The 27,528-nt window shown below is 40.8% G+C and overlaps 1 protein-coding gene across 2 annotated transcripts in view; it reads right to left on the bottom strand.

Moving 5' to 3' along the window:
* LOC109852272 (FH1/FH2 domain-containing protein 3) overlaps positions 1-27,528 on the bottom strand; it is a 102,813-nt gene that overhangs the window by 64,968 nt on the left and 10,317 nt on the right. For both annotated transcript variants that reach the window (XM_020423285.1, XM_020423288.1), the window contains exon 2: positions 6,508-6,623. In XM_020423285.1, the coding sequence (XP_020278874.1) occupies positions 6,508-6,623 (116 nt within the window). The remainder of the gene's footprint in view (positions 1-6,507; positions 6,624-27,528) is intronic.

The raw sequence follows: 27,528 nt of genomic DNA, 5'->3' as shown, positions 1-27,528 counted from the left end.
AAGCTCACCCCGTTGCGGGCTTACGTGCTAGAGAGTCTTTGATCATCCCACTTTCGTCCTTTTTATATCCATCTGCGATCGTACGAAACTCCGGGGACGACCAGGGCGCGTTGCTTAATCGAGGAAATATTTTCCGATCTCAGACACACAGAACTTTTTCGGTTATCACACGATGTTTCCTAACCGAACCGCAAACAGATCGGCCACATAAGAACAAATTTCCTCCAAACATGTCTTATACTGGAAAAGTTTTTCAAACACGTAGAAGTTTTTACCATCGTAAATTTCACGATAATAAAGTCGCGGCAATCGATCCCGACAACATCCCGCGGGATTGTGCAATTATTACATTCACGATTTTCATTAAAATCGTGAAACGAGACAAACCAATTAATAACGCGTTTTACTGATTTTGCAGCGCAAACAATATTTTAAGCGTCATCTGTTGTTGAGATAAATTAAAGGTCTGATTCGCAATGTATCAATTAGCTGTACACTTGTTACAAGAATCTTCCAATACGTACACACATATATGTGTGTACTTACATACACACTAAACGCTATTTTCATTTGTCAAAGTCCAGTTCAGTCGAAGTACGATAAATCTGAGGCGAACAGGAAACGTCGGTACCGCAGGCGGTGGTGCGTTCAACACGCGAATGTTCTTCTGAACGAAACCCAAGCACTTTATGTAATGGACACGCGGGTTTGCGAATTTAAGGAAATCGACCGCGACACTCGTCGACTCGTAAAACGCATGTGTGCGGCGTTGCGTAACACCGCCGCGGACCAGATAATTGAGTTAGACACCCCGGGCAACGTGTTCCCCGGAACGTCAATTAAACGTTCACGGTCGAGCCCCGGTCGCGGCGCGTTGGATTACGTAACATTTAACAGCATTCTTATGCGGCATATGTCGGAAGATCGCGCGCGCAACTGCTTGAAACCCTGACCTGGAACGGATTTCTCCCATAAATCCATCGCCTTTCTTCCGGCGAACGCGCCAACGATTCCGCGTTACGAAATCGCCGCGCCGTGAGATTTACGCAGACGTAAACGTCGGTTTACGGGCACAATGGGTCAAGAAAAAAGTTTGAAAGCTATATATGTAAAAAAGATACGTACTATAAATAGTTTCTTTCTTTTAAAAAATATATATAATGTATTAGAATATTATGTATCTTTAATTTCTTTTTTTTTGTTTTTAATAAAATCATCAAAAATTTTTTTTAACACAGAAGAGTGTGTTGTTTACTAGTTGCACGTTGTAATAATATATAAAATCAAAACATAATTTTGTATTCCATGTGGCAGTTTTATTATGACATAACTCTACTGTATTTTATATTTTCACAAATTGCAACGTAGAAATTACATGTATTTATAATAATGTGCGAGTTGACTCATTGTCGTGTTTGGTCCCCACCTATATAACACCCCGCCGGCTTATGCAAAGAGAGATATTTATAAAACGCGAAAACGGCCGACCGCGAGAGGTACGCCCAGCCGAATATCCTGGGAATAGATCTGAAAACCTAGTTATACGATTTATTCCGAGCGGAGTCGCCAACTGTTTGTGAACCTTTGCTTTTTGGAACGGATAATGTATCGCGAATCCCTCTCTCGTTGAAAGACGTTACTTTCGCGAGTGCAACTGGCGAATTTTGGCAAGAATTGCGACTATTGTTTACGAGAATAATATGAAATCCAGTTCACGTTAAAGAAACAAAACCAATAACGTTAGAATTTTATCATTTTGTATAAATTGCAATATAAGAAGTTGAAAAATTTTAGAAAAAATATTGTTTAATTATTTTTTTCTGTTTTAATATTTATCGTAAAGATAAAAGATTTATATATTATTTGATTTTTTTCCGACCATCTTGCACGTAACGATGTTTTAATAGACGATCGCGTGTGCAACGCGTAAATTCTATTCTTAAACGCGGATCAAATACCGTGAGTCATCGGTTTTCGAAATGCGCGGGTGACACAAGCTCATTAACTTAATCAGCGATTTACCATTTAGCTTCAAGGAAAGCAAATATTTGAAAAAAACAAAAAAAAACAAAAAACAAAATGAACCGCGGTGAATTTCTGTGTGAGCAAGTCATTTCAATATTATATCTGGTACAATAACGAACATTTTAATAACTCGAAAAGAAGATTTTGAATTCAGCAGATGTCATCGATAATAAATGCAATCAATTTAAATGCTTAATATCAATTTGCACATCTCTGTTCGAAGAGTGTAATTTACATTTCTCCGACAGTTTCGCTATCGGTAATATTAATGTCACCGCTCGCTGGACGCACGTTAGCTTGCGACGACACTAATGAGGCGATTTATTAGCGTAATTTGTACTGCAGACCGGGCGAATTGGAGAATTTCAGCTAGCTATAATCATTGTTGTCACGCAAATATCTGCTATCTTAGGCAGATAACGCGACTCGTCGCATATGGTCCCGCATATGTAATAGTTTTCGACGAAATTTTCTTTCCCATTAAACAGAAAACGATATACGTGAGACAAAACGAAAAAAAGCTTTGTATTCTTTCTTAATCCTAATCTTCAAATTATTGATTTTTATATTAGAAAAAAAAAATTATCTTTAATACTTCTGTAAAAAATTTCCAGCAATACACACCGTGGCACGTATTCGAAGCTGTTAGACGGCAGTCGATGTAGTCAGAAAAAGATTTGTGCGTGCATTGCGAATGCATTGCGACTAATGCGTGTGTGCATACAACCTTTAATGATCGCCGCGGTCCGATACGTAGGAAGCTGATTACTCATCGCGACGTCTATGCCGAGCGTTTAGTGACTTATTGTGCCTGGTTATTGAACCCTTGGGAGAGTATTCACTACATCCTCTCTCTGTTACCCACTCTCTGGCTTTTCCATCCGAGCACTTCTCACAACACATCTCCTTCCACCTTGGTATATTCGTGGATACATGTATATGTACTCCTTCCATTATAATTATATACGCCCGGTGTGTATACCGATACCTACGCGCATTCAAACAGGTTATACACGAGGAACAGAGAAAGCGAGAAAAACAGAGAGAGAGAGAGAGAGAGAGAAAGAGAAAGAGAGAGAGAGAGAGAGCGCAGGGATGATAGGGCGCGTGAGGGAAACGCGATGACACGAAGTTTATTAGGTAAAGTCCGACGGGACCTCCTTTCAGTTAAGTACGCCGCGCACGGAATAGAGATAAGTTTCGACGCGTTCCGGTAGTACACCGTCTCTACTTTCTCCGCTGGCTGATTAATTTCTCGGGAAAAACCCGGCCTGTAGATAACCTTCATTTTCCACAGGGATAAGCACGAATGAAAACAAGCAGGATTTTTATCTCGTCCCGCAAACGGTTTCATTTTATCGACGCGAGAATAAAAATAGACGTTGAAGCAAGATGATGTCTTCTTTGGCGGAATGATGAATGTTTTCCGCGTAACAATCTGTCAATAGGCAAGTAAACACACAACTCTTTCAATATTCCCAGCGGAAATTGAGGAACAAAAAGAATTTCAAGAAATGTTTTTTTAAGAAATTGTTTTTGTAATGTAAAATATATGTATATTATTACACGTATCTGAACACATATCTGAAAATTTAATTACTCCGATTAGTCGCAATAAACGCAAAAACATTTAGCATTTATTGAAAGTTTCAGTGAATTTTTTTATCAAGCCGTAACGTTTTATCGATATCTACCGCATTGTTAAAAAAGAACGCTTGCAACGTTCTTCCGGAGGTCTTTTCAATTTGTTACCGCGCCAAGCTCTCCGCCTCTTTTACGTGCAAGACGCGGTTGACCGCCTAGGATGCAACTATACGCAAATTAATTTTGCAAACGCGCGAGGCGCAACAGCGTTTCTGCTGCGTGAGAAATATCGCGAATACGCATGCGGCCGGTATCTCGTACGCGTGGGCGGCCAGTTGCCAGGCATTACCGCAAAGATAAACGATTTGTTACCCACGCGAAAGCTGTGTGCTACCTTCCTCCCGTGTCTTTTTCTCTATCTACGAGTTACATAAATCCGAAGCGTTGTGCGTCTCTCTCTCTCTCTCTCTCTCTCTTTCTTTTCTTTCTTTTTTTCTCCGCTCGATAAATTCTTTCAACCGTGTTATTATTTATCGGCGCGATTAGAGGGACACTTGATCCAACGCGAGTTTATGGAAATCGTCGTGTAGCGTTTAACTACTTGTGTTTCATCACCTGAGGTTTTGTATCGCGTTTTTAATCGTGCGCGCGAGTAAAACGACACTGGACGCGCGGAAGCGATTCTCACGCGGCTATATTTCGTGATCAAAATCAGCCGTCGTGGGTGGCAACGAAGTTTGCTTGTCGTCGCGTGTCATCGAAATGACAGACGGTTTGCTATGGGAACCGCAGCTGACCACCGGTGTACTGTAATTTCACGCTGTACCTATATACGCGAGAGATCGGCAGCGCTCGCACGATCATCATCAGCAAATTCGGCGGTGTCAAAGCAGTGAATTTTTCACCGTATTACCGCGTAAATAAATAAAACATATATCTCGGAACTTGGGTTGTGCCAAGAGAAAACACATCGAATATGCGGATTACAAAGCAGACGGTGAGAAAGAGGAAGAGGAAAAGGGACGGGAGGAAGAGAGTGAGAACACGCGGTAAACGTATGATGTCATTTTGCGGTTCGCGGAAATTCCGGGGTTTCAAATATTGGAACGTATATCTCCACGAGCAAACATTTATTCAACTCCCCCTTTCGGATCGTTCTCGCTGCCGTCGAAATCGTGTGTCCGACCAATTCCACAATCCTCCTGTTCCCCTCCCCATATTTCCCCCACGTTTGGTCTACCCGCGTTTACTCGACATTTCGCGCGAACGTGCCTTTGAACGCGCGACGCGACCGGCGAAATGCAATCCGATCGAAGGCGGTGTACACCGAGTGCGCGTTGATGTGGTTCCGATTAATGGACTGGAAGCGATCTTGTTTCCAACGCGCGTGTGTACGATACCCATTTCGGTCTTGATCAATTGCTGCAAAAAATTAAAGTTGCGACGACCAAGTTGCGTTATATGCGTTGACGAAATTCGATCTCGCGTCTCTTCACTTTTTTGTTTAAATATTCGACGAACGAAGACGGATCTGGGCGTCTTCATAATTCCTTCTAATAATGTAAAAAAAAATCAACAACAACAAAGAATATTGTATGTAATTATGTAATTTTCACAGTGTTCACACGCGTATACAATGTTCTTCCCAATAGTGTTTATCCTCTCTGTTTTCCTGCGCGATTAGAGTTCGATAAACAAACAATTTAATCAGAGAAATCTCACCGCTTGGAAGAAAAAGATGATAAGGAATAAAAATATTACGTGCTTCCGCGTTTCTCGTTACCATTGTTTCGCACGTCGCACGCATGACGTCGTGGGTGAGCAATCGCGTAGGGTCACAAGGAAAGAGGAGAGGAGAGAATGAAAAGTCACCGAACGAAAAGAGATTACGGATCTCGGGAGTTCTCAAACGGAAGAGAGAGAGAGAGGGGAGAATTAAATTTTTAACGACGTCCGCCTTTCCCCGGAGAATTTACCTGCGTTAATACTCAATGAGCACGGTTAGCCTTCACGGTGTTAACGCGAATTCGATACGCAGACCGCAAATATACTGTGCCGCAGGCCGCTGCTGTTGTGCATTTCCAACGACGGAAACCAACCTGGTTTCTCGCATATTTCACCCCGAATAGAATATATCTCTCGCTACCGTACACACGGAACGTCTTAGAACGCGAATATATAAACATTTTAGCGAGTTGAAAATAAAGCGAGATAGCGAATGCAAGATGCATGTGTGTTTGGAAATTATTTTCACTCTTCTGGAAGATTACAAACCAACAACAGGGCGGATTAATTGCTCGATTCCGTCCAAGACATTTTGCGCGACCTCCGATATATCCGTCACATTACTTCGAGATGGGTCCTCGCGATGAGAGAGAGAGAGAGAGAGAGAAAGAAAGGCTATTTAATATATCATTGACCTTTCTCTTTTCAGGACTACAGTCTCGGTTCTTCGCGACACGTACCTAAAAAAACTCGCACACTCCGTCCTCTTCTCACCTAAGTCTCTTTCATTATCTCTCCGTTCTACGCACCGCGTGATCTCGAGAGTCTACTGACTGCGAGAGTCTCATAAAGACACAGGATCCCGCCACCTTCTCAGGTGGCGCGCAAGAAAACAACTATCCCGAAGTGTAATTAAGCGTGCGTAATGGTGCCTGTCATTACGCGCGATTGAAGTAAAGCGAGCGAAATTACATCCGCTAAGTCTAAAAAGATCTAAAATATCTGCGTGTCGTAATTCTGAGATGACGTGAAAAAATTTGCAATAAAATATCGGGAATGTTGCGAGTACTGGAACTTGAAATTTGGTTTTCGAAGCGCGCGATTTATTTGTCAGCGTTTACGTTTCGAAATATACTAGTAATTATCGGCGATGTATATACGTGCGACACTCACCTCTCACCTTCGTGGAAGCCCTCGAACTCTTCCTGCTGCTCGTTGATGGAAGCCTCGAGGTCCAGGTAAGCGCCATAATCGCCGCCCTTGTACAGCTGGAGCGCCGTGTCGTCGAGCTGCAACACAGGTAGCGCACAACAGTTAGGTGCGTTGAAAAACTGTTGTGCGTGCGCGCGACCGAGGCGGTATAATCGCGCCGCGAAAATTATTGCCGCGCCGATGGCGGTCGTTAGCCGGTTTTCACATAAACTGCTGTCCACTTAAAAGTCCGTGGCAAACCCGTGATTCTTGCGTGGCGCGCGTGAGAGAATTATAATAAATCGTAAGTCAAAGGGCGTTCGTACGGTTCTTTACATTCCTCATAAAAGAAAGAAGCGACCAGTCAGAAATGTAATTTAATTCTCAGTCGAGCCGCTAATAATTACTCTAAACGGTCATAAAAATACAAAAAATTTCACACATCTTTTTGTAGATTTATGAACTACATAAACTTTTTTATATATCTCGCAAACTATCTTTTAAATTACTCGGTCAATTCTCGAAGTACAAAATTGATCGTTAATCAAAACGAACGAGTTTCTCTCATTGAGAAATCTCGGAAGCTTTTTGAGAACGAGTTCAGCGCGCGTAGAGAATTCTTACGGGTCAACAATCCGGGCTAATGCGGCTAATCTGCTAAATTTATCTGCGGATCAGTTGGTCCACATACGCGCTGTTCTCATACGCGCGTGATGATAATCGCTTGCTTTAGAATCAGGTGGTTCTCACCAAATATAAGCCGCCTCTCGGCTTAAAATACCCGAACTAGAAAGTCGACGTAACGTGCGAGTAATATTCGTGATGACTTGACGATATCTAATTAATCGCGAGAATCAGATCGCGCGAGAATCAGATCGCGTGATAAAAAATTCAAAGAATTTCAATAAACCGTTTTTCAAGATTTATTTTGACCTCGCTAATCTTCAAAATGTCGTCCACGTATATATCCCACTTTTTGCTCTCATCTATCGAAGAAAATTCTAAAAGTTCGAACAAAAAAATCTGAGCTTGCGAAAGCAACAAGTTCGCGATATTCCTGATTTTGACAGAACATGTGTCGCGTGTAAAACGAGGAATCGCGGCAATTCCGATTGTTTTCGCTTATTCCCACGAATGTTTGCAACCCGATCCAATTCGAACGATTTCCTCGCGAACGATCCCGAAGTTTTCGGCCTGGAGCGAGACCGGGTCGCTTCTAAATCTTTCGGCGCGAAGGGCCGTAAAAATGTAACAGCCGGACGATCGGTCGACGTAAATCCCCCCGCGATCTCGTAACGGCTGAACGAGCCGAATCGCGACCGGCGATAAATTGCCAGAGGTAAGTAACCCCGATGAGAACGACGACTTTCTTCCGGCGCGTTCTTTTTTTAGGTCGCTTCCTTCTTTCACGAGATTAAGATCCGCCAGGTCCAGCGCGCGGCACGTTGCCAGCGGGGGATAACGGTGTGCGCCGTCGACGAAACGCGCGCGTTTACGTAAAATGAGACGAGAGTGAGAGTAGCACGCATCGATAAACAATTGGGAACCTAGATGCCGCGGCCAAAATTTACCTCTCCCTTAATATTTTCGATGTACACACGTGAAAATTGACTGCTTTGTTTGTTTTATTACGCGAGAGATTAATTGATATTGATAGTGATGTTCGCAAAAACGATGGGATGCTGATTAATATGTTTTACGTATTTCGAATTATCGATATTCGTAAATACACACTGATGTGATACATCAATGTCATTTGGATTCTATTTAATCTGACAAAGTTGCGAGTAAACCAAACAATCGAGAATAAATTTCTTCGTATTTCTATATTTACATACAAACCAATCAAAAGATGCAATATCATATAAACACATTACGCGCGAAAACTGTATGATATATATATTTTCATAGAAGAGTTATTTTAGAGAACGTCACACAGATGTTCGTGCAACAACCGTTCTCTAAAAGTTGAAAGGAGAGAAAACGCTTTAGAACTTTACTTAACTCGCAAACCAAAGTCAATATCCTTTCTAACTTTGCCAATCGACGAGTGCACTTATACGGAACACGTGGTAACTTGAGATAACCGCTTTGCTCGGGACATGTACGGTTGTGAGTCACAATAAAAATTGTCTTTTATTTAGCGTGTTGGTTTTTCTTTCGGAGTCACTTAAATTAAATAAAAGCTTAAACAAAAAATGTAGCTCGAACGTACTTTCAAATCGTAACGAGCGTCCCAAGTTAGCGCGGTATCTTGCGGTAAATTTAAGAAGAACGGAAGAGAGAAACGATCGCGTCGTCCAGGACATTGCAACGACACCAACGCGAGAGATGGAAGGGGCACGATTACGTTGTTGACCTATATTTCTAAAAATCTCCCGCAGCTTCAAAATAGAGAGCTCGCGTCGCCGTGTCTCGCTGAGCGCGAGATGCCGCTGGTAATTCTCGGCTGATGCTTTGTGAAATATCGCACGCGCACCAATTACGCAACATACTTCGCGTCAACTTCATGCGCGAGCGCGATTTCCACCCGAAGATCCTTACTGAAAAGACGCCGATTTTCGACAATCGATTTGCCTTCGAACACCAATCGAGAAATATAACGCGTTTTACGCGCACACACGAATCACTTGATAAATCGTTGATAAACGTTCATTTATAATTGAATAAAAAAAATATGTGATTTTATTATATTTATTTTATTCAGTTATAATAAAAAATAATGTAATAAAAACAAAACTATATAAATATAAATAATATAAATATTTCATTACATCTATTTATAGCAGTAAAAGTACATGCTTTAAAAGTATAATGCGATCTATTATGTAAAGAAATACGAAGGCTGGTAATTTGGAGTTAATGCAAGGAGGTATTTTTTGATTATACCTGAGAGCGAACGCGCGTGTCACGCTTATGTAAATGACAGATGATGGTTCGATGAATGGCGGGACATATTATCGGAGCTAAAACGCAGAACGGCTAATTCGCTAATGTGTCGGTGAAAGTACAAAATATCTATCGGCATAGATATTTTTTTTTTCTTCACAAGCTTTTATAAACACGCAAGAACCAACGCGCATACATTGGTTTGGCAAGCGCGTGACAAATCGATTTTCATCTCAATTCTCTTTAACGTCTCTCTTGACGCATTGCTCTTCTAAACCAACGTCTCTTCTTTATTTTTTAACATTCGGTAAAAGATTTTCGTCCGAGATGCACGTCAAGCGCTGCAACATACATACGTCAGAACTGTGACAAAAGCTCTCTTCAAAATGGGATTTCATTCAGAATCTGATCTTTTCGCGAGAGAATCGCACAATAAATATGGCAAGTAACATTTCGAAGACGCCATTCTTGATCCGCGCTCGAAAAGCTTCAGTCAAGCAATACGTGTTGACGTAACGGTTCGAGTAGCGTGCAAACGTCGTTCCTGCGCCACGTCGAATAGGTCTTCCCTTTTTTTCCCGAGTGTATTTCCACACAGACGATCTCTTTCTCTCTCGTCGCGACACACGCTCGTCCCGCAGGACATTTCCCTTCTCTTCTGCATGCCCGTAAGATCACGTTGTTTGTCCGAGAAACCCGTCGGACTAAGTCGCGAACTCCTCCCGTTGTCTCGTTCGTCTTTTCTCGCCAACTTCTATCGACGGCGAATCTTCTTACACGCAACGGAAAGAGAAACGCTGATTACGTATCTGCGTGAATCTTGTTGACATCGCGTTCGAGACAAGACTTGGAAGTATCGCGTTTACATGTGTAAACTTGGTGGTTTAAAAGCGAAAAATACCCCGAGGTGATATTCTTGAAACAAATATATCAAAGAAATTTATAAACAATCTCGCGCGAGATCAAACAATTTCTCACAGCGGCGTCGTAACGTCGACTTTCGTCAAAGACAATGTTGTAAACAGGAAGACTGTGTTCATCGCGTGGGAGTAATATATAGAAAACACGCGCGAGCGCGCGCGCGCGCCCTCTTGTCCGATGCGAGGATCGTGTGGGAATTTCGCGGAACGATCTTATTAATTAGTACAATTAATAGGAAAAAAAAAAAAAATAGATTTCCAAGAACATGTCGGAAGCGTATCGCTGAAGGATAACGAAATTCGCGCGAGAGGCTGCGAGACAATTAGTTTCAACGCCACTCGTGCTCCGGCGTATAAGTCGTTCTGCTCGACTGTGCGAAACTTTCACGACCACCTTCCTTTTTTCGCGTTACATTGCGCGCCACGAGAGTGAATGCATGCAAATTTATTCCCCGCGAGAAGACAGTTTAAGAAGCAGTTTAAAATAAGTTTTAAAAGAGAATCTCGACGTACGTGACAGTACGGCGATAAAATGAGAGTTTTGAAAAATCGTACTTTGTGTTACATGACGGCGTTCGAGATGAAATTTTTGAGAAGAAGTATCTCTCTCTTGTATTTTGTGCGATATTAGAAATTCTATTTGCGTCGCGCGCGTTATGTAAACGCACAGAGTATTTTTAGTTTTTGTCGAAATAAAAATGTGCTCAAAATTTTTGAAAAATTTGTTTATTACTGGATCAAACAATTTACACCGCGATTGTGTTGTAAGATCCGATTCCGTAGAGGTCGAAAAATTACGATGAGACGGATGAAAATGTTTTGACACTATTTTCTCTCTACCCGGGAGAAAACACATACAATGTATTAACGTTTCCTAAACGTCGCAAATTGTCATTTACGATGCGAAAGGAATGGCACAAAACGTGACCGCAGAGACAAGCGTGTTACACCTTCTAGGAACCTGACAATCACAGTGTAACCGGTCGTACTAGCACAGCCGTCGTGTCCCCGTCTCCCTTTCTTCCGCGATTACAGATGATTATAGGCAACCGCGTTTGCGATTTCTTGCGTCAAAACCCGATAAACGCGGCCGCCGTGACGGCGTTGGCGGCGGCGGCGGCGGCGGCGGCGGCGGTTTATCCCTTTCTTTCATCTATTCGTTTCAGCAGAGACATTGGCACAATTGCACAGCTTTGACTAAAAAACCCGACGACGACGTAAAACGCGAGCGCTACGATAATTGCTAAGATAAATAAAATATTACGTGATTAAAAAGGTTAAGGTCGAGGTAAAACCTGTTGTGTATCACTTATCAAACCAGATAAAGTAAATGTAATGAAGCAAAGTTGTTTCAACTAGGTTGCAATCTCGAATACATTATAAACCAAGTAATAAATATGTATGTACGGAACGAAGCGAACAAGTGCGAAAGATAAGCGCGAAATTGCGCGCAAATTTCTCTGAAGTGTAATTAAAATATTTAAATACCCATGTTATCAACGAATTTCTTCTCGCGCACGAACTTTTTTGATACCGATAAGTTTCAGAACTTACCAGATAGTAGCGTGCGAACGTGTCATAAGTTATTCTCGTTTCCGAGATCGAAGCCATGAGAAGGATGGAAGGATCCGATGGGTGTTTCCATTAGAGTCATGAAAGGATCCGGGAGGGTAATGGGTCTGACGTTAACTTACCGTTGATGCTTCGTATAAATTCATGTATGAAGGCGTCGCGAGTTATGCGCGCGCGAGGGATAATGAAAACTGCGGAAACAACCTACATTCTGTATCGTATTCCTCCATCGGCCTTCCATCCCCGTATCGAGGCCATTCATGAACGACACGCAAAAAGAATGTGTGTTCTCGAGTAAAAGAGCATGTCACAACTCCATCCCCCTTTCTCTTTTTCTCTTTCCAATAACATACTTTTAATTATATAATAGAATTCAAATCCGCTTCCTCGCGAAATTCAACAACATCAGCGATAAGAACGTAAAAAAAAAAAAAAAAAAAAAAAAAAAAAAAAAAAAAAAAAACAAATGTAACACTTAAAATGTCAATCAATTAAAATGCAAATCTTATATATCGCAATTACATGCAGAGAAAATACATTTCTCTCCCGCAGAGTCTGATATTACAGTTCGTGTTATATACATTAACGTATTAAATTTCATAATATTAAATGCGATGCATATTCATAATCAGAACGGTGCTGTGAATCTTGCGTGTCAGCGCTTCCTCTATCAGATTCTCTTTGGTACCGACTTATTCATACTACAATTACAGAGCCCCACTCTCTCCCGCAATTAGATACTCATCGCGCGTGTAACGATTGAACGGCCTGAATGAGTGAATGAGATTCTTCCTCGCAATGAGAGTTCGAGCGGCAAGAAGTCACTTGCGAGCAGTTTAAACGCATTCCGCTCGTACTCTACAAGGAATTCGCGGCAGCTTCCACTACGTGAAAGGCTATATAGTATAACGTGCGCGTTTCGAGAGACAAGTCGAGCACGGTAAAATCTCTCTTATTGACCGTGGCGAAATTGCATCGGATAATATGAAACGGATCGGCTCTTTCCGCGAACACAAAACGCCATTCTAATTTTAACCCTTTTCGAGACAGCGCGGAAAAGCAATCGCGGTCGTTGCAGAACTTATCGACAATAAATGGCAAATCGAGTTCTCGACAGCGTTCAATCATTCATGAAGTGAAACAGGTTCCATTGAGGGGCTCACGTCTGGCGTTTCGATATCAAGGCGAATTCATACGCTTTGCTGCGTATAAAATCGTAGCTGTGTGACGTTAACATCCCCATTTTTGCGAATTTTTATAAAAATTTTCACATTATTCAATGTTTCTTTTTTTTTCTTTTTTTTTTGCCCACCCTCCAAAACCGAGTTATCGAGAGCGCGAGAAGTCAAAAATCAACGAGCTTTCCGTTGAAATCATAATAATCTCTTTCTCTCAATGTCGCCTCGCAATGAAGAGACGAAGGTGCATGTCGCAAACCGGTACGCGATCCTGAGCCCTCGAGGGCCCACTCCTTGCCGCAGGTGGCACTCGAGACGAGGACGCGCAGCAGGAAAAGATAAAGAAATGTACGAATAATCTTAGGCGGAGGCCTCTTCCTTTCTCGACAGCCTCTTTCTTTCCGCCCTCGAGTGTTTCGACTTGCGAGGAGGGTCTCGCGCGCTGCATCTTTTTGTTCCCATTTCGCAGCTTCTTGCGCGATAAAGAACCTCTCTCTCGAGAGCTACGCCCCGCGCGTCCCGCTCGTCGTCTTCCTTCGCGCGCGTCTCTTGTCTCATCTCTCTATTCTCTCCTCTTTGGATTCAGTCGTTATTGCACGTATACACCGCGAGACGACTTCCCGTTCATCTCCGGTTACTCCCCCGCACGCGTTTCGGTTTACTTCAGACTGCTTGTTCGTAAATCATCACGCTCGCCCCTCGGCGAGCATTTGGTTATTCTGCGCGATTTCGTAACTGCTTCGGTTTCGCATCGGTAGTCACATAGTTTATGTAATCCCCGTGAATGGAAAATCCATACAGCCGTTTAATGCAGCGAAATCATCTTTTATCTGATGCTAGTTGAAAAAAGTATTTACATTGTTTAACATAATGGCGCATTGAATCGTTGAATTGATTTGCGTACGTAGCAAAGTTTTCGTCTCGTTCGACAGAAAGTATTCTAAAGAAAAAAAAGAAATTAGCAACGAAATGAGAAACAAGCTGAAGCTAAAATTGCTTTCCGGGAAGATCGCTTTTGACACTCTCCGCTTTCCGAGCGGATGTCTGTCGGCACGCGAGATGTCTGTTTACATAGCTGCAACAGACGAGATCGAAGCGCCAAGTTTTTCAAGAGTCAGTGTCCTTCGAGAATGCAGACGATTCTTTAAAGACAAGGTTCATGGACATCGAGTTCACGGACCGATTGCGCGATTTTTTCTCATTGTGTATATCATAGATGAAACTTTCATATAATTCTTCGCACATATATTCAACGATTGATCGATTCGAATTACATATGTTCTACTACCATAATTAACATTTATTAGAATTTTGTTATCCGGTAAGAGATTGATTTAATACAACTTTTGACATTGCCGTTTTCATAAATTCAAGCGTCACAGGGAACGATTTATTACTTAACCCTTCAGTGCCAGATATGGGTTTCCGAGATCCACCCAAAAGTTTTAAACCAGTGTCTCTACTAAGTATTAATTTAGCGCGGTATTTGAAGGTCATAAAACAAACTTTAGGGCCTTAGACAAAAATAGAAATAGTTGACAGCATCCTTCGTTTAAGAGTTTTGCATAGTTTCGATTTTGAAGTGCGAAAACGATCCGAGAGATCCACGTTTGAACAAGACGTTAACATTTCAAAAGTAAATTTTTTTCACTTTGTGCACTTCTAATATAGTAAAAACTTGAAGATTTTTTCATAATTTTATTACAATATATATACATTTATAGCGATTTATTAGATCATGGCGCGCAAAAATGTTTCAACCGTTCCTTCGAAACTACTAGAGATTTTTTCACTCTGTTTCTTTTGATCGACGCAAAATCGTTCAACCTTTAAATTCAAAAAAAAAAAAAATTGATAAAATATTTATTTTGCAAAGATATTCAAACTTAAAGTCGCGTGGATCTCACAGGCCCAGTCTGGACAACTCGTGGGTCATTTTATATGTCTGGCACTGGTTAAATTATTTCCTGGAAACTTCATCTCTGTGTAACACCAATGCGGAAGTTCCTGACGCAATTAATGAAGCAATTAATAGTTGAACCACTGAAACGTCAAAACCATGCGGACCAATCGCTGTCGGAATTGTAACGAAAATGCCGCGTTAACCATTGTGATCTGTTAAAGTTTCAAGGGGACGGGGGAACAAACAGAGTTGGAACGATTGAATCATTCTGTAAATCAGAGAAACTACTCCCACGTTGAAATTGCGAGGAGAGAGTAAATTGACGCTTCTTGCATTTATACGTGCAAAAGCGAGACTATTTTCTTCCGTTTTCCCTTCGCGGTCTCTCCGCTCTAATGCAAACAATTTGTAGATGAGGAAGCGAGAGAGAGAGAGTCTCCAGACAAATTAACTGGTATAAAAGATTATTTTTCTCGACTTATTGTCAAAAAGAAATAAAATAATAGTCAATTTCGAAACAATAATTTTTGCAAATATCCTCGTTATTTTCCGTTTCTGTTGTAGTTGCGAAAAAATACCGAGAACGTTTACACACTTGATGTTAACTGTTTGCACTCCCATAATCGTTTCCAAGCTGTCCGCAACTTGAAATTAATTAAGCCTCGCGAATACAGCACTCTATGAAACTGACCGCTTATCTCGCTTGAAATGCGCCATTTTGATCGCAATAGTTTCCATAAATACACAAAGTGTATCTCATTCTCGTAATAAACAATCTGCTGTAAAAAACTTTTCTTGACATGTTCCCTTGATATACTTACATTTAATTAAAAAAACATATTGTGTGTGATATTATTTAATATTTTCAATTTTTAAAGTCTGATCATAATTCAGATGTGATTTTTAGTTTTAACAGATTATGTATCACAGAAGATTCTTCAAAATGTTTCAGTAACGAGATCTTCGCATTATCCATATCGAGCAGAGCGTTCTATCGCACATTCGCATATGTAATTTGCCGCGCGTGAAAGTCGTGATTTTTCCAACGCGGAGGAAGGTAAAATCTAGCTCTTTTCGCCGGGGTAATGCAAATCCGTCTCCCGTCGCTGCTCTTTGCAAAATCCGATCGACTCCTCTTACTTTACGCGGCGTCACACGATCTCTCTCCCACGTGCATTTTCGGATTACGATGTGCTTTCATATTCGACCAAATTGGAAATGGTGCGTAACGGCGGTACAACAGTTCAAAAGGCTTTGCTAACTGATACGAGGGCTTGAAAACTTTAACGCTAAATGGTTGTTGATTCTCGACGATGCGTTATATTGTTTCCTAGAGAACGTCACTCTATATAACATAACACTCATTTGCCTAAGATTCTCAACCGCATAGGTGTCAGAAACCGAACTGCGACACAGCGTTTAATGCAAACAATAATAAATTTGAATACCAGCTCGTACAAAGCGGAACAAAGCTATTATCACTCTCTTATCTTTGTTTACGGAATACGTGAAGTTACCTCTCTTTTTGGTAAAAACTCGAGAGATTATCTACCCAAGGTTTATTTGCTTCATCATCGAATATCTTGATAACTAAGATAATTACAATGTCGTTTGTGTTGCGATATATTGTTTGCGAACCGTTAACTAATTTTTTCATAAAACGATATAAAAAAAAAAACATTGTTTCTCGAGAAAACTCTTTGTAAACTCTTTAGAAAAGATCGTCAATCCGAAGAAATCAGTCAGTCTCTGCGCGTAACTTGTCGGCAACAATCTTTCTCTCTTGTCTTCAACGGGATGCCACCTCCGTTATATATCTTTCCGCGTTTTGCGCGCGCACGACGCGACGCCGCGTATATATGTGCGCATTAATAAGCGGAATCGTGCGCTTTCACTGCGATTTGATTGAATCGCGCGTGATCGTACTCGGAGGAACCTCGCGGGAGGAAGTTATTAACCGCCGGGTATATATTGAGGTGAAACCTAGCCTCGTGTGCCCGCCGCCTCGACGACACACGACCCAATTTTGCGAGACAATGCAACGAGACACGTGCAGCCGTCGCGTGACCCGACCGGCCGATTTTCTTCGTTTGCATTCCCGTCCCACGGATGGAAAACGATTATTCGGACTCCTCGGAGTGGGCGACCGCCGACCGCTTTATGCCAAGGCCTCACTTTCTCGCTTTTTATGCATATACAGTCGAACACTTTGTTTTTGTATCAAAGTGGTTCTCCGATTCGATTATCTCAATATTATCTTCTGCGCGTGTGTTTTTGTTCTATAAATTACATTTCTAAAAATAACGCAGTAGGAAAAAAAAATATAGCGGAATGTATAAAGCTTATTAATTGTTTATGTGCTCTGGGAAGGTATATTAGCAAGAAACAACATCGCGTGCAACGAACGCAATTATCTTCTCCGTGTCACGCGATAATTAATGTCCTAATGAAAAAGAGCACCCATATGGGTATCATCACGTGAACATAATACGCGATAAGCGTTTCTGTACGAAATGTAAATAAGCTCACGTTTATCTGTTGTGATACCCGTGTCAAATTTTAACGTGCCTGTATAAAAGTACGTAATATCGTCGTTAGAATATTCAGACATTTTTACATATTGTACTAATTATTCATCTTATTTTATTATATCTTGTTCTCAGAATTTATATTAAAAACTCAAATATATATATATATATTATATCTTTGAATAATATTATAAATGCTGCGCAAATGTATTTCACGGATGTATATTATACGCGCACGAATTAAAGGTTAATTAAAATAACCAATTATTTCACCTTGAGAGAGAGAGAGATGATCGTGATAACGTTATCGCAAACACAGCAAATGATGTATTACATCGACAAGTACATTCAATAGCAAAGACGGATCGGCTGCGCGCGTATTCTCGCAGGAGCGTTTAACCCTTAAACCCTTAGAAGCGTATACGGTTCAAGGTGAGTCTTGCCTATGCGGCTCGTTATAGCTGGACTCTTACGTAACATGCGGTTCGGCCATTCGCAACGAACCGCGGGTTATGCTATGCGGCTAGCTATGCGGTAAACTATAGCTGCGTCGGCACAATAGGGAAATTCTAGAGCGTGAAATAACATGAGGGAAGCGCCGACACGAGAGAACAATAAGAGTCCACGGTTTTAATAAGGCTCCGCCGCGCGTCTAAGTCCGGCTGACGGAAATGAATTCTCGAATGCGTGCAACTTTTACGAGAAAGTGCAAAGCAGAAGTCAACATTAAACGCCAATGCAATTATGCCTGAATTTACGGGTAGTTTCCATAATGGAATGGCGTTCTGCAAAATTGAAACTATTTGCGAGGTTAAGTGGAGCGTTTTCGATATATGTATGCAGTTATACAACTGCATCGAGTTTTGTAAGAAGGGAATTCGACTGCTAATGGAACGAAGTCCGCCTTCCCATTTACACAGGATGTTTCGAATTTACTCTCGCGTATTCCGAAAACACAAAAATCATCTTGCGTAATAAAATGCAAGATGTAAAGAAAAACAAAACACTTTAAAAACCATTTCAAATCTATAACGATTAAAAAAATATCTTCTATTAATATTTTAACAATAATTTAAATACTTGCAATAATTTTCCGCATTCGCGTTACGTTGCGCTCGCAATTATATCTTAAGTGCTGCGCGATTTTTAGTTCATTTCAATTGCGAAATTTTTCCTCTTTCTTTTTGCTCCGTTTTAAAAGTAAATTAGAAGTCATTATCTCTCGGAGCTGTTTCCCATGCGATTAAAAACGTCATCTGTGATTAAAAACGCGTTGTTTTTTTTCTTACCTCCTTTGCCCGGTTACAGACTATATACAGTATAATATATCTTCGCTCGTGACGACGAACAACATTGCGAAGCAATTTACGCTGTTTATAATACGCGCTCGTACTCCGCTCGTTATATTTGCACGACACACAATGCGGTAATTAGAAGGTGGCTCGACACACTGGTAAAACCGTTATTGCGAGAGATACAATTACGTCGCGCCCGCTTTGTATGTGCGTCTCCATTCGGCCAAGAAAATAAGATAAAGTTTAAATCAAGAGTCACATGCTCGCGCGCATGACACAAAGACAATCTCGCGCCACTTGTACTGAACGCGGTCGCGAAACAATGTTCCGAGCAATAATTGCGGGGACCAAGAGATAGCGAGCGGAGGCGGAACGAAAACGACGATATAATCATACCGTTTATTATTCCTAATTAGTCGGATCTATCATCAGATAGAATACACGAAGGGGACGGATCGATCCTACGGAAGATTAAATAAATCGTCGAGCGCGATCTCTTACGTACGTAATATACGATTCTGCTGTTCGCGCGACGCGAGGCCATATAAATATTCTAGTTCAAGTAAAGCTGTCGAAGATCGCTCGCAGAAGCCATAAATTGTTGGTGACAAGGCCACGAAAACAGCTCGTGGGATTGGATTTCGCGGATTCCAGGACGGCTTAGCGCCGGCAGGAGAAGCTTCTCGACGAAGTGAAGATACAGTGAAATACGACTGTTTGTGGATTTATGGTATTAGAGATGATTGTGCGTGAGAAAGGGGAAATAGAAAAGGTGGATTTTTAGAACGCGCGCGTTTCCGGTAGAAAACACTCTCCATTTACTTTCCGCATTGCGCGGAACTTTGATACCTTGAAAATATTAGAAATAAAAAAATCCTTATCAAAAATATCGAAATATAAATTATACAAACTTATGTGTGCAAACTTGTACATTAATTATTTTTAATTATTTTGCATAGAAACAAATTGTAAAACTTAATTTTTTTTTTTTTTATTACTGACTACTTGCCAGTTTTTTTTTTTTTATTCGAAGTACAAAACAGGAGAGAAGCGTTTACAGCTAAAGCCGATCAAGAATCGACGAGGTTGCATTCGTCGATATCCCTTGTCAACTGTAGCGATTATCCGCCTCTTATCCCGGCGCTCCTCCTTTCTCGCTCGAGCGTTCTGTTTCGAGACGGCAATTACGGTCGAGCGAGCGCGAGCGAGCGAGCGTATCAAATTCATCATCTCCGCGCACACACGTGGCTCGATCTCGCAATTTTGCCGCGAAAAACAACGAGAAAAAGCGGCACAAAAGGAAAAGTGATCGTGAAAAACGAACGATCGAACGCTCCGGGCGCCGCTTAGGATGATAATCACGAAACTCCTGCGTAGCGCGCACAACGTACGTACGCGCTTTGCTTTTACGTCGATCAATGGCGGATCACACTCGTCGCTTCCCTCCATTTTTCACTCTTTCATTCTTGCCTCTTTTTATGAATACGATGGTATTGGTCAAAAATAAGAGCAAAACTATTTTTCTATCCAATAACGCGAAACGTGAAATTATATCCCGATTACATTATAAGTTGTGAAGTTCGCTTTCTCCGCTATCTGCAATCTTCGGGATTTCAAACCGTTCGTCCGTTCTGCGCACGACGAGGAATCCATCACTTATACCGAGTGCTTTACACACTACTAATTACTTAAACACCTCGCACAATCTTGGATAGCTTGCTCTATATATCGCTCACGCCACTCGTTTCGTATCGCGATAGCGTTTGTCCTCGGGGTAGTCGCGTCCCAGAGCTATTAATATACTCGTTTTATCTGGCCATCTATCTGTCTCTATTCGGGTCTCGATACCGCGGGCATATATATATCGGCAAAAAGAGAACGAATCGAAATCGCGAATTATGCCGGCCGATCGAATCGCCCGTCGTGGCTCCGAAGGAGAGACTTTAACGATCGACCGATCGGCGAATTCTCTTCTCTCTCCGCGTCGGTTTTGCCCGAGCGAACGAACGCTCGATCTTCCTCTTCTCTTTCTCTCGTTTTCCCCCTGCTCGCCAGACAGGATCTATCGCGCTGGATTATCGATTCGCTCGGGGATCGTCCTCCAATGAATAAAAGGACGTTCGACGTCCGTCCTTCGCGCGAGATACTTCAGTCCCTCGTCCTTCGCCATCATTAAACTACGGCTAACGACCCAGTTCCTTTCAGACGCCAGCTGCTACTCGTCTGAACGGCAATTAGTTCCGGCTCGGCGTGTATGGGGTGTGAGAAAGTTATTCGCGGACTGACCTGACATCGAGGTTGCGAAATAAAAATCGAAGGGAAAAAGTTGATCGCGTTTTTTTATTCACTTTTGCTACGTCGTGGTGTCAAAAATATTTTTGCAATTTAAATTTTACAGGTTTTAGGGACACAATTAACGTATATCATCGGTTTTTTTTTAATTTTTAAATACAGCAACGCGTCAAGTATTTTCAAATTAGATTAATTTATATAATATAAGGATTATATATATAAACTTTTTATTTAAAATAATTTAACGTAACATATTATTCACGAAAAGTCATTCATTATATAGAAAATCGATCCAAGTTTTAATAATGAGAAATTTTTTCTCTTGTGTGTGTCTGTATATGTGTCTCGTATTATCAATCGAAAATATTTTGCAGAGTTCAACGTTCTCTATTCGTCGGTTCTATAAAGACTCTTCATCATGCGATCGAATGGAATTTAATGAAGTCAGATGTAAATGGGAATTGATTTCCAATTTCGATAGATTCTTTCTCCTTAATTTCAATATCTATTGTGTACATATATATATATATATTTGCACACATTAATTATTTATTTATTCACAATACTTTTAGAGAGTACTTATATTTGCATTTTTCTTAACTTACAATTAAATTCAATTAGTTCGCAAAAATCTCAACTTAATTCCCTTTATTTTTGACAGTTGTTTTTTACTTCGTTTTTTTTTTTTACTTCGTTTCGTCGCTTTCTATAAAATCATCGAATATATCCAAAACCTTTTTGCGCAATAACAAATAAAAGTCAACAATTATATCTTCCCGCAAAGATAAATATACAGATCATAAAGATAGAAAATAAAACACGACGTATCATATCTTTGCAAAATCTGCTGTGAAAAAATCGGAAGTCTCCGCGGTGTCATCAGATAGTCCGCGATAAATGCGACGAGGAGGAGCGCGAACTTTGAGCTCTCTCGCGCGAACGGAAACCGAGGATGATCCATGAAGTCAGTACACACGATGCAAAGGAGTATTTCATAGCGTCTTTCTATAGAAATACGGATGCCCGTGGGCAGAAGGGATGTAGCAGCATTCAGATGCAGGCCGCGCGTCGTACCGCTGAAATAAAGCTTCCTTCACTCGTAGATATCCGCGCTCTCGCCATGTGTGCGCGTGCGTATGTACTGAATGTTCGACAAGATACACATGAGAGATCGTCAAAATGATAATTTTTAAAAACATATGTTGCAAATTTCAACGACTTTTCCAGAGTGTTTATTCGACAAAAGAAGTATCAAATATACGTCAAACCAAAACTGCAGTAAGATGTAATTTGATTATTAAGAATGCAAAACCATAAAAGAATACGAAGACTGAAATATAACTGCGATATTGAATTCTCGTCGCGCGAGGTGTAATTATGGCTGAGGCGACAACCGGAAGTAGATAAGGAAATGTGGGTCACCTTACGATTAGTCAGTATAAGTAACAGAATCCCAACTTCCGCGGCTAGAGTTTACTTTTCTACCGGCGCGAGATATCGCGCTTATCGAATATCTAGGGTGATCTATTGAAATCGAAAGAGTCTCTTTTTCCCGAGCGAAGATCCCTCCTGACACTTCTCGCATCTAACCGGGAACATCGAGGACGACGCTAAATCCACACGCACACACATGCAAAACGCGTCGAGCTCAAGAAGCAGAAGACTATTTCGGTCGTAGATATCTGTTCGATATGGCCGCAAATAAATCTCATGACGAGAAGAGACGAAAAAAGTAAAAAAAAAAAAAAAACCGAGATAAAAAGATTTAGAGAGAAAAAAATCGCATCTATCTCTCTCTCTCTCACTTTAGAAATTCTTATCAGTAATAAACTTGGACTGAAATATGAAGAGCAGCTTCTCACGGCGAAAGTCCGAAAATTTTGTCAGCTGTTTAGAGACTTGATATGCATCGCGCGTCTCGAAAAAGAAGAAGACATACATCTCGAATACGACAAACTCGCCGTAGCGAGCAGTAAAGATTCGAGGATCGCTCGTAAACTCCCACGTGGAGCCCACGGAGTCCCATCACGTATCCAATTTTCCGGAGATCAGCCGACTCGATCCGGGGAGCTTTGGAAATTAGCAAATTGAAACGCGCACAGTCGACCGAAATGTCGCGGCGAAGTCGGAGGGCAACGCGCGCACGTCTCCCGGTCAGATCGAGATCGAGCTGGGGAAATCGCACGCTGAAATCTCTTAATTCTCAAAATTAATGAAAATTCCTATCGTTTGATTAAAGCAAGAGAGAAAGAGAGAGAGAGAGAGAGAGAGAAAAAACATTCCGTCTGAGTCTTGAATGCACGCGTGTAATTTGCAAATACAACATCTGCCATAAATTTAAGCAATGATTGTTTTTAAAATATAGACATTTTGTGCGCGTGAGTGTGTTGAGGTGTAGGTGTGTACCTTCACACTAGAAGATTCATCAATTATTTCGTTCTTCGTTTACACTTTTGAATTCTATACGTGTTCGCGGTTTGATAAAATACGCGCGCAATGCGTGTTATCAGTGGTATTTCGATTAAAATTTCCAAACACATCTGTGTAAATCATCGCGTTTGCCATCGTTTCGCACGTATTGTGTGTAATACAGCGTCGGACAACATATTCACCTTGATTCTCCTGATGGCTGACGAAAATGTTTTCGAGAAACAATGCGCCGCTACCACTCACATCGACTTTCTACGCTTCAATGGGAAACTGCATACGCAAAAATTACATTGCCCGCTCGCTATCGATCGTTAAGTCGCGCAAAATTCACGTCGAAATCGCGCGCCGCATGCATCTCTGACGGCTTTTGTTTCCTTTCGCTTCGCCGTATTCAAGCGAGACAAAATATATCGGAAAATCATTTCGCTCTTTCCATATTTCTCGTCTTTTTTTTTTTTTGGTTTCACGAAACGCGTAAATAAATGTGTAGAATTTATAAAAAGTTTATTATTACTTCGCTATGTTTTGCTTCCCTGCGAAACAAACGTCAAAATATTTTTTCACTTGGAATGTGTTATCAGCTACTTTTTTTCTTTTTCTTCTGTTGTAACCATGTTTTTTTCACTCTTTTTATTTTCTTAGACTTAATTCTATTCCACGCTAATCTAGTGTATTTTTTACCTTCCTACCGTTGAGTACTTTGCTAATGCGCACTTAGACAAGAGAGTACTTGGCCCTCGTGTCTCGTTTTGCGACGTTCTTCAAAATCCTCTAGACAGTCAAAATCCACTTCTGCGCTCAGATTCAGCCCGCAGGTCTCCGTGGCGGAAACTATTAGCGTCGCGCTGCCTTATTATCCTTTAAGGACCGCCTCGTAGTCTACGAGATGTGTGAGTTGCTCGAGTTCGCCCTCCGGCTCAGCGGACTCTCGCGAAGTAAGCCGATGAGACTTTGGGGATTTAAGAACATCGACGAGAACAGACGGGCCGCAGACAAAGAAGACGGAAGAATGTAAACGAAGAGGAATAGAAAAAGGTAAAATACATGGAAAGAAAATCTTTTCCACAAGATATAACAGTGGAAAATCAATTAATATTAATTACAAAAGATATGAAAGAACGAAATTTAAATGAAGAAGATTAAAATTAGAAAGGTTAAAAGATATCAGGTGCAGAAAATTAAAAATCGATTGGACGAGGAAGGGAAGGACTATGATCGGAAATTAAAAAAATGGATGAGGATAAAGAAGAAAATCAGAATTGAGTGGACGTATCCCGAGGACGAATACGAACGATTTTTTGCCTCGTGGAACGTTGTAACGCGTGTAAGTACCCATCGTGCCCTTTTTCTTTCCACAAGACTGTTCTTCGTTCCTTTCCACATGCACGTGTGTCGCCATATCGCCCGTATCGGACGCGCCTATCAGCCAATTAGCAGAAATGAGATCGCAGCCGCAGATTAACGAGCCGGCAATGTTCGGCGCTGGCACGTTTCTGCAAAGCCAGCCTGGAAACACAGCGCGTATCCTCGCCAAACATTCGCCCAGAGCCAAGACAAATATTGCGATATTAATGTACGATAATGTAGCAATGTAAATGTTTATACGCTTTACGTTTATGAATTTAGAATAGATTCCGCTCTTTATTTACCGTTATTTTAATGATTAGATCTAACTGTGACCAACCACAAGAATCGTATTGTTAAACAATCAAAGATCTCAAAAAATACACGATCTTTAACATGTTGAAACGTTAGAAATATCGATACCTTTCAGTGGCTTTCCCAAAATGTACTGCGCACTGCGGATCTATTAACTCGGCGCAAACGTCACCACGGACGATTTAACATGCAAGCGGAGAAGCAAAACCGAGGTTGTATTCTTCCTTCGAAACGCTCGTGTTTTACTGGACAAGTAACGACCTGACTAACATGTAAACCGAGAACACGCGACATCGCGTAAACGTTGTTAAAATGTTTCAAGTAATGTGACTGGATATTTTTCCGAAAGAGATTTTGACCTAATTAACAGAAATTTTGCAGTCAATAGTGTGAAATTTTATTTCAATATTTTTAAGCTTATTATTTTTATTTTTACTCACGTAAACATTTTGTGTTTGTTTAAAAAAATAATTAATAATTTAATTATGTTTACGTGAGTAAAATAATTCCACAAGTTTATTTTTTTTTAAACAAACACAAAACCTCTTATTCAATTAGGACGATATGTGATTACAATACGAGTTACTGCGTCATCAGGTTTATTAAAGAAAACTCAATCGTTTTCCTCAGACTCGTTACTGTCTGTCGTTTGCTCTCGTTAAAAATGTTCGGTTTCGTTTAAAGCTACATAACGAACAGTTGCACAGTTGGGACGTTTATTTTTGGTGCAAAGCTTTTCTCACGAGAAGAAACCAGAAGACAAACACAGTCGAGAGAGAAAGAGAGAGATTTTGACGTATCAGATTCCGGCTTTTACCTCCGTTTACCTCGGCATGGCCGGACGATCTCCGACACGAAATCCAAATCCAGTTTTCTTCCGGAGACAGGAAAGACGATGTTCTTCGATCGTCAGAACTATTTTCTCGATCTCTCTACACCCACGTACCTGTGCGCACACACCTGTGTGTATCGTCGATCTCCGGTTTTCTATTATACACAGTGTCCCACACACATTTTGCTTATCAAAAGCGAAGTGCTAATAATTTCTTCAGTAAACGAATATTGAAAAAGTGTTGTTTTACAGCTTAGAAAATTTGACGTTCGATTTATTCACAATTGTGTACTTTTTTTTCTATGTTTTGTGTAATTTTAAGATGAAGCAAATTAAAATTTGTGGATGTGTATTTATATTAAAAACAAAAGAGAAAAAAGTTTTAAAAAACAAAGTAATAAGTCTATCTTGCGAGTCCTAACTTTACACAAAACACACGCAAGTAATAATCTTAAGGAAATTTCCGAAACACCGTGTATATGCAAACGCGTGTAGCTACAGCGAGTGACAACAAAATTCATAACTAAAATTGGCAATGATGTTTGATCAGCATACAGATAGAGGCGATACGTTGCTTGCACGCGCCCGTGGCAGAATATAAAACTGTCGTGATGCATAATATGGAAATGTGAAATATTGCCCGGTGGTGTGCATATGCACTTTTAAACCACACTCCGTCCTGTTTAACGATGTCGGTCGATGAAGCTAATAAGTCACCGCTTTCGCTGATGCCTAAAACCGAGCGCAGCAAAACACGAAAATCCGCGGCACGATATGGAAATGAAACCGTGCGGTAACCGCGTTTTAAATATGCGCGTGTACCGTAATATGTCGGTTTTTTATTTCGTTTTTTTTTTTTTTTTTTACACTCATCGCGCGTTGCTGAAATCAAATTTTTTAAATTGTAAAATCTAATGGTAGTCCACCAAATGCGCAAGTTCAAGCGCAACTTTTCTACATAGAAGAGCAAAACTTGTAGAAGTCTCTGAGCGCATAAAAAAAAAAAAAAAAACATCAGAATCTAAACTTATAACTTAATCAAGATTTCGTCTAGTTATTAAGACTGATTTTTAGTACTCAATTAGCTTAGAACTCCACGTCATTAGCGAGAAGAAGAACCAGCGAGACAGAACGACGAACATCGTTTGCCGATATGCATTTAATTATCGCGTTATTATCCGATTAAACTGTTCGACCGGATCCGTCGACCTTTTTTTCAAGTCTATCCGATCGGGATAGATTAATAAAACGACCTTCGCGTCCAATGTTCCGGAGAATCTAATCGATAAAGACGAAGGCGCGGCGTATCTGGCGTTGCCGTTTAACGGGATGGAAATTTTATTTAAGTCTTGACGTCAATATCTCTTTCTATCTCTCTCTCTCTCTCTCGTAATGTTGTTATCAATGTTATTTTGTCTATTATTGTGTTAGAAACGGATATCCTAAGTGTGTTCTATTTCGATTCGATTTATTAAAGCGCACATATATATATATATATATATATA

Source organism: Pseudomyrmex gracilis, unplaced genomic scaffold, assembly GCF_002006095.1.
Source record: "Pseudomyrmex gracilis isolate BER0280 unplaced genomic scaffold, ASM200609v1 scaffold_26, whole genome shotgun sequence".
Taxonomy (NCBI): domain Eukaryota; kingdom Metazoa; phylum Arthropoda; class Insecta; order Hymenoptera; family Formicidae; genus Pseudomyrmex; species Pseudomyrmex gracilis.
This window is presented reverse-complemented; position numbering and strand designations above follow the sequence as displayed.